Source organism: Musa acuminata, chromosome BXJ2-6 (genome assembly GCF_036884655.1).
Source record: "Musa acuminata AAA Group cultivar baxijiao chromosome BXJ2-6, Cavendish_Baxijiao_AAA, whole genome shotgun sequence".
Taxonomy (NCBI): domain Eukaryota; kingdom Viridiplantae; phylum Streptophyta; class Magnoliopsida; order Zingiberales; family Musaceae; genus Musa; species Musa acuminata.
Window position 1 is genome coordinate 15,534,976 of NC_088343.1, and position 11,151 is coordinate 15,546,126.

The window sequence follows — 11,151 nt, forward strand, 5'->3', positions numbered from 1 at the left end:
GTAAAGAAAAGTAGTATCGGCTTAGCCATTAGCATAGTTTCACAGAGGTCTGGAGACAACTGATTCTATAACTGCCTTACCACTTATGGCCCACTTATATTTTATTAGTCCTAGGACTAATAAGATATAAGTGGGGCATAAGTGGTAGGGCAGTTATAGAATGAAGGAATCAGTGTTAGTTGGGGCAGGAATGCAAACTAACTGAAAGGTAAAGGATATATAACTCTAAACAAAACATAGCCGCGAGTGCTTCATTTGGTGTGAGTACGCGGGTGCCAGGCGAATTATCCCCGAACCCACTGCTGAACAACTAATGATTGAAATGAGTCAATAGAAACTGGTGCGCTCGTGTTATTATAAATAAGTCCTATGTATAACAGCCCTAATATATATCTATGATCCAGCGTAACTTTCGAGCTAAAGTATGGAGACCATAAGCTTTAAGACCAGACTATTTCACCAAATAAAATATTATTTGGTGAAATAGTCTGGTCTTCAAGCATATGGGCTCCATACTTTAGCTTGAGAGTTATGCTGGATCAGAGATATATATTGTTAGAGCTAGCCCCAGGAAATTTACCATAAGGTAATTTTGGCAACCCAACAAGACAATAAAGCGGAAGAATAAAAGAAGCGACAAGAACACCAGAACACCAGATATACGTGGTTCGGTCAATTGACTTTGACCTACATCCACAGATGAAAGAGGAGCAAATTACTACTGCAAAAGAGGGACAATTACAAATGCCTTAGGAAGATGTTCCTAGGCCATAAAACACCCGAAAATACTAAACAAGAAAAACCAAACTATAAGTCCAAACTATTTACTGAGTATGGACTTAAACCAAAGCAAACACTTAGGTTTTTCTTGTTGTGCCACTTATGGTACCTCTTGTGGTGCATCTGACTTCAAAGCTCAGGCCCTTATTTATAGTTCTAATAGGAGATAACAATCCTGATTTTCCCGATGTGGGACTATGGGACTTGCCAAACTAACAAATCCACATTGGTATGTCCCAACAAAACTTGCTCCACTTTCTTCATAAAAGCCCCAACGGGCAATCACCAACAATGAATACCAACCAAGTCCAAGTACTGCTTGAACTTGTAAACCGGAAGAGGTTTCGTAAGCATATCAATTGGATTGTCCTTCGTATGAATTTTCTGAACAAGGACATTTCCCTCAGCAATAGTATCCCATTTGCATCCAATAATTTTTTTACCCGAAGGCGGCTTCACAAGATCCCAAGTTCTATTCCGATGGAGAGATTCTATTTCTTCATTCATCGCAATCAACCACTTAACGGAATTATCACAAGAAACTGCATCTGAGTAGGAAGTAGGCCCACCAACTTCACTTGTCTCTTCTGCAATAGACAAAGCATATGCAACCAAATTTGCATATCTTTGTGGTGGTCGAATATCTCTCCGTGGTCTATCCTTGGCTATGGAATATTGCTCTTCCTCTGGAGCAACTGCATCAGTAGACTCGGGGCCATCTACCGGTATCCTTTGAATAGAAGAGTTCGACTTAAAAGAATCTGAACTACCAATCTCAAGCTCCACCTGCTTCTGCGCACTATCATTTGTACAACTAGTAGATTCCTCTTTAGAAGATAGCATAGATAATTCATCAAAAGTAACATCTCTACTGATTATAAATTTTGGGGATTTGGGATCAGAACACCATAATCTGTATCCTTTTACCCCAGAAGCATACACAAGGAAAATGCACTTTTTAGCCCGAGGCTCTAATTTTCCTTCATTTACATGCATGTATGCTGGGCACCCAAAAATTTTAAAATCAGAATAATCAGCAGGAGTACCTGACCAAACTTCCTCTGGAGTTTTAAAGTTAAGTGCTGCAGAAGGAGCGCGATTGACAATGTAACAGGCCATATTAATCGCCTCTGCCCAAAAGTCTTTTGTCAACCCTACATTTGAGATCATACACCTCGCTCTCTCCAAGAGTGTTCTGTTCATACGTTCGGCCACACCATTTTGCTGAGGCGTCATCCTAACAGTGCGATGCCGAACGATTCCTTCATTTTTGCAGAATTCTTCAAAGTTACATTCACAAAATTCCATGCCATTATCTGTTCTAAGCCGCTTAATCTGTTTACCTGTTTGCTTCTCAATCAAAGCCTGACACCACCCTTAGACTGAACTTGAGCTGGACCCCAAAGGTCTGAATGAATATAGTCAAGAGTACCTTTCGTTTTGTGAACTGTCGGAGAAGTGAAGCTGACTTTTTTCTGCTTTCAAAAAATGTAGTGTTCACAAAAATCAAGTGGCCCAGTACTCTGTCCACAAAGTAGACCTCTTTTGCTCAATATGCTCAAACCTTTCTCGCTCATATGACCCAAACGCATATGCCATAATTTGGTGATGTCAGAATCAGACAATGATGATGACGAAACTACAACCGAACCTGTGACAGTAGTTCCCTGCAGAATATACAAGCTACCAGACCTACAAGCTTTCATAACAATAAGAGCACTTCTAGAAACTTTCATAACTCCACCTTCAGCTGTGTATTTACACCCAAGGGCCTCTAGGGTGCCTAAAGAGATGAGATTCTTTTTCAAATCAGGAACATGTCTAACATTAGTGAGCGTCCTCACAATACCATCATGCATTTTAATTCGGATTGTGCCTCTACCAACAACATCACATGCGGCATTATTGCCCATCAAAACAATTCCACCATTACAAGATTCATATGTGGAAAACAAATCCCTATTGGGACACATGTGATAAGAACAACCTGAATCTAAAATCCATTCATTTTTAGACCTCGTCCTGTCATCAATAGCAGAAAAAATATTTCCAACATTCTCATCAATTGCTACACTAACTTCAGCGGATTCAGTAGTTTTTTCAACAAATTTTTCCTTTTGCTTTAATTTATTTTTCAATTTAAAGCAATCAGATTTAATGTGCCCCATTTTATGACAATATCTGCATTCCAAATTTCTATGTCTAGATTTAGATCTAGATTTAGATCTACTACTGTCAAATTCTCTTTTATCCATTCTCCCCCTAACAACCAGACCTTCAGCCTGATTCTCTTTACTTTCCCCAGTGATATTCCTGTCTATTTGCTCCTTAGATTTCAATGCAGATTTAATTTCTTGATAAGAAACTGTTTCTTTTCCATAAATCAAAATATCACGGAAATGCTTAAAAGATTGGGGAAGAGAATACAAAAGTAACAAAGCCTTATCCTCATCATCAATTTTTGCATCTATATTCTCCAAATCCATAACCAAAGAATCAAACTTATCAAGATGCGAGAGTATATATGTACCTTCAATCATCCGAAGCATATACAGACTCTGCTTCAAGTAGAGACGATTCTCCACTGTCCTCTTCATGTACAAGACTTTAAGCTTGTCCCACATGCTCTTAGCCGTAGTCTCCGTAGCTACCTCCCGTAAAACCTCGTCAGAGAGATTTAGAATGATGCTTGATCGGGCCTTCTTATCCATACCCGCAAACTCTTCTTTTGACATATCATCTGGAATGCTCTCGGCTCCCTGTAGTACCAAATCAACTCCGTCTTGAACCAGAATGGCCTCCATCTTGAGTTGCCACAAGCCGAAGTTGACATTTCTGTCGAATTTCTCGACAACAATCTTTGTTATTGTCATCGTTGCCAAAAGATCCCAGAACCAGGGTCTGATACCAGTTTGTTAGAGCTAGCCTCAGGAAATTTACCACAAGGTAATTTTGGCAACCCAACAAGACAATAAAGCGGAAGAATAAAAGAAGCGACAAGAACACCAGAACACCAGATATACGTGGTTCGGTCAATTGACTTTGACCTACATCCACGGACGAAAGAGGAGCAAATTACTACTGCAAAAGAGGGACAATTACAAATGCCTTAGGAAGATGTTCCTAGGCCATAAAACACCCGAAAATACTAAACAAGAAAAACCAAACTATAAGTCCAAACTATTTACTGAGTATGGACTTAAACCAAAGCAAACACTTAGGTTTTTCTTGTGGTGCCACTTATGGTACCTCTTGTGGTGCATCTGACTTCAAAGCTCAGGCCCTTATTTATAGTTCCAATAGGAGATAACAATCCTGATTTTCCCGATGTGGGACTATGAGACTTGCCAAACTAACATATATTAGGGCTGTTATAAGAGTAACAGCAAATAAAATATCTGGAGAAGAAAAAGAGCCCATTCGAGCTAATATAGTTGATAAGAAGTATAAGATTCACGTAAGCGAATAGAGGCTCTTGGATGTTAGGGCAACCCTTCCGTAGCAGGTCGATCAGGATTCCATTCATTCGTGTTGAGTTAAAAACTATTGGTATAGTTGGAGTCGCTATACCTTCCCCAAAAAACAAGTGTTCCAGTGCCCCGGAGAAGAGAATGGAACGGGCTCATTGCCTAGTGTCTTGCTAGCCCTTCCATTTATAATAGTTCGGCTAGACTCCCATATCTTCTATCTTGGTTGGGCTCGGTGAACCTTTGTAGAATCTTATAATCCAACTGGTAAGGAAGGGTGTTAACACGGCAAACCGAGGTTTGTCTAATTGTTGTAGAGTTCATTCTTAAGAACTCTCAGTGAGTTAGGGATTTTTCAGTGAATAAAAAAGCTAATTGTCAATTAGCTTTTTACAACAAGGGAACAAACCTACCAACCACAACTAGTTGGTAGGTTGTGAGTTTTGTATCTAGACTAGAGTTTATATTGATAATTCCATGTTTTCTTTCTGTAGGTCCTATTCCTCAATGGCATTTCGAAGACGGGGTGTACTGGGGATTTATTACTTATTACCTTTAATACGATCTAGTGTGGCTGCTCAATCACTGGCAATGGCCTTTCGAATAGATAATATGATCTTCTATGTCAGATATAGATATGCATTTATTAGATTCATTACTGGGAAGAGAAGAAGGAAAAGAATGAAACTACGGCAAAACACCCCTTTGAGAATTCTTTAGTTTCAAGAAGTAGTACTAAGTAATAAATCCCCAGTACACCCCGTCTTCGAAATGTCATTGAGGAAACTGGGTACTCGGCCTTTAACATATATATAGTAGTTATAGAATGTAAGAGAAGCTACAGTTCGACTAAGAGCATTGTTTTATTGTCTGCAACTTGAATAACATGACTGGTTAATAGATCGAATTGGCTGGTTCCTATGTAGTAGAGAATTAATTAGTATATGGTATAAATTAATAAGAGAGGGTGTGGGATAGAGTGTGAACCTCATGAAGCGTCTGACCTAACGAGTGCTCACACTATGGGTAGGAAAAGAAAGCAAAGGAAGAATCCATCCCACTATTTTCTTAACCTACCGTAGTCACATCTAGCTACGAGGAAGAACAGCAGCAACCTAATCCTAGTCTTTTCTTTCCTTAGCTTCTATAAACTTCAAAAGAAAGAAACAAGATTTATTGCTAACGTAGCTAGATGATTGTGACTTTTATTCTTCCAAGTATCGAAATCCACTGCTAATTAAGTCACTACGTACAATTCATAAATATGCTCAGGTAGCACTGACGCCTTAGCTAACCTGGATCGGTCTATGCCCGACGAATCCTTTTACCAATCGAATGTACAGATCCCTGTCTTGTAATGGGGGTTGGGTTGCTCTCTAAATTGTATCGTCTTGGACAACCCCATCTTTCTTTCCGTTTAGGTGTAGGTGTTCTAATGAATGATTTGATGCTCTCTATCCTCTTTGCTATGCTGCTGCCGAACTCTCTAGACAAACATAGTAGAAACCATGGCTACCATAGCTTTGATGGAAGCACCTATTTACCATAGCGGAAGCACCTATTTGAATTAGTATGAACGAAAGGTACCTCTGACAAATATGAAGTGGGTCAACTAATACTTCTTGAAAGGGTTGAACCGGGGCGAGGAGAGGTCGACAAAAGGTATGATGCTAAGTATAAGTCGGATTTCAAAAGTGACTTGGCTTGAGTCCAGTCCTGCCTATCCTCGCAAAGAGAATACGTTGCTTCCTATATATTTATAAACTGATTGATCGTTGACGGCTTCCTTGCTTGCTCTTCGAGTCTACATAGAGGGATAGCGGCAAACTAGGGAAAGTAGTTTAGGTTCTTCTTGTATTTCCCACTACTTTGTAATTTCTTCTTATATTTCTGTAGCAAGAAGGAGCCAATGGGGTAGATCACTTTGGGAATTGGTCACAGCAGGAAGATGAAACTAGGGAAGAAACCGAATCCGGTCCAGGTTAAGTGCCATAAGGTAACTCTTTCCGTAGTTTATAATTTAGAAAGAGGGGATAGAGTTATCAGACAAAAAATAGGACAGGCTTAAATCTTTTCTATTTCTCTCAAGAAAACACTTTACAATTTCAGAAACTCTATCTTTCATAACTCATATGAGGTTTATATAGTCCCTAAAGATACATTACATTAATTATATTCAAGATGAATTATTCTCTTTTAAGAAATTCTTTCAATAACCAATAACCAATTTGGCTTACCCTTCTATAGACTTTTAATCCATTTTTTCTTCTTGATGTAATGTTTCTCCCTCTTGATATAATGAACCTTTTTATGATACTTGATAGGGGTAAAAACAAATAGGGCGCAACATACCGGATTTGACATAACACTGCCCGCTGTCAGCCTCGACCAGACGGCACACTGCCCCAACAGACGAACATTAATGTCAGCGTGACGCGCACCCTCGCTAGCCATACCCAGACCACGCACGCCCGGACGAGGCAGGAGAAGGCGTCGACCAAGGCTCGCCATACCCTGCGGCGACTCGACTCGACCGTCCACGCAACGCCCACTTCGACAACGGACGGGGTCAGGTGCACGGCCCTGCCCCGGTAAGATGGCGTGTCAGGTAACATCGAACTCACCTATAAGTACCCTCGGGCTTCAAGCGGGCAAGGTAAGCAGCCAAGCACACGATTTTCCCCAAAAACTCCCCTCTACACCACTAACTTGACCGTTGGAGGGGTCGGGCCGAATCACCGACCCGACCTTAGTGCAGGTACTCGGTTGAAGCCGACCCAACCCGGCGACGTGGAGCATCCCAGCCTTATTCCCCGTGATCGGCCGCCCCGAGATCCCGAGTCTTGCAGTCTCTCCTGATCCTAGTCGTTCGGACCCCTGAACCAGCCGCGTCGACCCCTAGGTCACGGCTAAAAAAGTTACTTACTGTAACAGATTGGCGCTAGAATGAGGGCCTCCGAATGTCAAACGATCAGCGAATCCACTTTGGCGAACCCCCAACCGTTGGGCTTCCCACCCCGGGGGAACACCCCCCGCACGATGAAGCCCGCGACGAACACCCCATAGTGGCGTCAGAACGTTACTGGCGATTGTTCAATGACCCAGGTTTGTCACCTCCCGACGGCGCCCCCACCGACCCGTCGCCAGTATCTCCAGAGGCCTTTCACGACCTCACTCACCAAGTCCGAGCCCTGACGAGCATGGTGCAGACCATCATACCGATTATCTCACAGCGAACCCCTCCGCGCGTGGCTCACCCTTCACAGCAACAGGAAATCCTCGCCCGAGCTCACATGCCCCTCTCCGGGCTCCCTGGCTCACCCCAGAACCCGATGGCTCAGCCCGGGAGCCGGGAGGCGGAAGATACGGCGAGCCGCCCTGAGCGCGAGGCTCCGTCCGCCGATTCTACAAATGCCCTACAAGCCCAGCTGCGCCTCGTCAGTCAAAGACTTGACGAAGTACAACAGGAGGTCCGTAAGTCCAAGGGAGACCACGGAGTGGACAGACAGCAAGGATCCCCGTTCACCCCCGAGATCCAAGATCAGGCGATCCCGTCACACTTCCGCCTGCCCTCGCTGGACGCATATCACGGCGCCGCTGACCCAGCGGACCACGTGGCCACCTTTCGCGCCCAAATGGTGCTATACGGGACCTCCGACGCTTTGATGTGCAGGGCGTTCCCGACAACCCTACGGGATCCGGCCCGCGCGTGGTACAGCGGTCTGAAGGCCGGGACCATCGCCTCCTTCGACCAACTCGCCAAAGACTTCGAGCTCAGTTTCCTGGCTTACGCTCGACCGAAACCATCCGTAGCATTACTCCTCGGGCTCAACCAGAGGGAGGACGAGCCCCTCTCCCATTTTGTGAACCGCTTTACGACTCAAATTCGCGGACTATCGGACGCTCACCCCTCTCTACTGATGCAGGCATTCATGACAGGCCTGCGGCCTTCCCGGTTCTTCTGGTCTCTCGTGGAGCGACCCCCCGCCGCGGTTCCCGAAATGATTCAGCGTGCTGGCCAGTTCATCGCCGCGGAGACATGGATGGCCGGGAAGCGGGAAGAACACAAAAAAGTCAAGACGGAGCCGCCCCGACAACAGCAGCCCTCCGCCTCCCGTCGCAGGTTGGATAGATCCGACCTGAGGTCTCCTCTCCCCGTCTTGAGTTCTTCACAGACGGAAATACTTCTCCATGAGAAGGGGAAGGGGTTACTCAAGGAGCCCCACCCGATGAGGAGCCCGCGAGAGCTCGCGGACCGCTCGAAATACTGCCGTTTCCATCGGCAGCATGGGCACGACACTGAGCAGTGCCGTGAGCTAAAAAGGCAGATCGAGGAGCTCATCCGCCGAGGGCATCTCAGCCACTACCTTCCACCGGTCAAGGAGCCGTCACCTCACCCGGAAGGCCCCGTCGAACGACACATCGACGTGATAGCCGGGGGCCCCGCAATAGGGGGGGGCTCCGCATCGGGCAGAAAGGCGTATGCCCGGGCCGCTCCCGACGAAGCCTCGGGACACGAGCCCGAGTCCGAGATTACCTTCCTAACCGGAGCTGCCGAGCGACCTGACCACGATGACGCCCTGGTAATATTGGCCAGGATAGCCAACGCGCAGGTGAGAAGGATCATGGTCGACACGGGAAGTTCGACCGATATACTTTACTTTGACGCTTTCCAGAAGCTCGGCTTAGCCAAGGAAAGCTCACGCCCAATCTACTTAGCGCTCACCGGGTTCACAGGAGATTCAATATCACCTTTGGGGGCCATCACTTTGCCTTTAACCTTGGGCGTCCCGCCAAGGTCAAAAATGGTGATGACCACCTTTTTGGTGGTCGACCTTCCTACGGCCTACAATGCCATACTGGGACGGCCGACCCTCAATAAAATCAAAGCCGTTGTCTCGACCTACTATCAAATCATTAAGTTCCCGACTCACGCTGGGGTCGGAGAAGTCAACGAAAGCCCCCGAGAGTCCAGGCGGTGCTACCTAACCGCCGTTTCACTACACAAGAGAACCAGGGTCGAGCCACCGTTGGAGGACCCACGGGAGACAAAAAGACCGGCCCCTCATCCCGAGCCGAAGGGGCCCACCATTGATGTACCATTATAAGAAGCCCGACCCGACCAAACGGTCAAGGTGGGTTCGGAGCTACCCGAACAGGAACAAGAACGGCTCGTCGGACTCCTGCGGGAAAACGCCGACATCTTCGCCTGGTCCCCGTCTGATATGACGGGCGTCGACCCAAGGGTGGCACAGCACCACCTTAACATCCCACCTGACACTCGCCCGGTGAAGCAAAGGCCCAGACGGCAGGCCCCTGATCGGCAGCAGACTATACGAGAAGAGGTGACCCGTCTCTTAGCAGCAGGCTTCATAGAGGAAGCCAAGTATCCTCAATGGCTGTCCAATGTAGTCCTTGTGAAAAAACACAACGGAAGCTGGAGGATGTGCGTTGACTACACCAGTCTCAACAATGCATGCCCGAAAGATTGCTACCCCCTCCCGAGAATCGACCAGTTGGTCGATGCAACGGCTGGACACGCGCGCCTCTCTTTCATGGACGCCTATTCAAGGTATAACCAGATCAGGACGACGCCCGAGGACAGCGAACACACGGCCTTCCTCACCGACCAGGGGGTGTACTTCTATAAGGTCATGCCGTTCGGGTTGAAAAACGCCGGGGCCACGTACCAGAGGACGGTGAACAAAATGTTCGCCCATCAGATCGGAAGGAACATGGAAGTATACGTAGACGACATGATCGTGAAAAGCCAAAAGACCGAAGCACATATTGCCGACCTGGCCGAGGCGTTCAGCACGCTACGCAAGTTCGGCATGCGGCTCAACCCCACAAAATGCGCCTTCGGTGTCACCTCTGGGAAATTCCTCGGGTTCATTATACATGAAAGGGAAATTGACGCCAACCCGGAGAAAGTCCAAGCGATCATCAACATGCAGTCACCCCGGACAATCAAAGACCTGCAGCGACTGAACGGAAGGATTGTTGCCATATCCCGTTTCCTTGCCCGGTTGGGGGATCACTGCCTCCCCTTCTTCAGGGCGCTCAAGGACCCGAAAAAATTCCGGTGGACAACGGAGTGCGAAGAAGCCTTCAAACAAGTAAAGCAGCACCTGGCGAACCTCCCCCGGCTCGCCTCTGTTTCTCCCGGCGAGAAGCTGGGTCTCTACTTGGCGGCCTCCCCACACGCGGTCAGCTCTATCCTGATCAAGGAAAGCTCTAACCAACAACTCCCGATCTACTACGTCAGCCATGTCCTGGGTGGACCCGAGGAGCGTTACCCGCCGATCGAAAAACTCGCGCTCGCCTTGGTGCTCTCGGCTCGAAAGTTGCGCCCCTACTTCCAGGCGCACACGGTGGAGGTCATCACCGACCAACCCCTTCGGCAGGTCTTAACAAAATTTGATGTTGCAGGACGGCTCCTCAAATGGGCGGTGGAGCTGGGCGAACATGACATAAGATACGTGCCCAGGACCGCCATCAAGGCTCAAGCGGTGGCCGACTTCATCGCGGAGTTAACTCAGATGGAGGACAGGGACCTCGAGCAAACCCCCGAAGCTTGGACCCTGCATGTGGACGGCTCGGCCAATTCAAGGGGTGCCGGCGCGGGACTGGTTCTCCTCGCCCCCGACGGACGCTCGTTTGAACGTTCCCTCCACTTTGGGTTTAAGGCCACCAACAACGAGGCAAAGTATGAGGCACTCCTAGCTGGACTGAGGCTGGCCCTTGAGATGCAGGTGGCCGCAATACACGTCCTCACCGACTCGCAGCTCGTGGCCGAACAGCTCAGCGGAGGATACGAAGCTCGGGACGCAACCATGGCAAAATACCTTGCACGGGTAAAGGACCTAACCGCCAAGTTCCCTTACTTTACGTTATCTAATGT

The 11,151-nt window shown here is 47.1% G+C and overlaps 1 protein-coding gene across 1 annotated transcript; it reads left to right on the forward strand.

Annotated features, from left to right (window-relative positions):
• Nucleotides 1-7,207: 7,207 nt before the first annotated feature.
• On the forward strand, nucleotides 7,208-9,355 carry LOC135613884 (uncharacterized). The gene has a single exon (XM_065110898.1). It carries the CDS (start codon nucleotides 7,208-7,210, stop codon nucleotides 9,353-9,355), a length of 2,148 nt encoding a protein of 715 aa, XP_064966970.1.
• Nucleotides 9,356-11,151: the final 1,796 nt, after the last annotated feature.

Bases quoted from the DNA above. Each gene is read 5' to 3' on its own strand.
- LOC135613884 (XM_065110898.1), top strand. From the start codon at position 7,208: ATGTCAAACGATCAGCGAATCCACTTTGGCGAACCCCCAACCGTTGGG.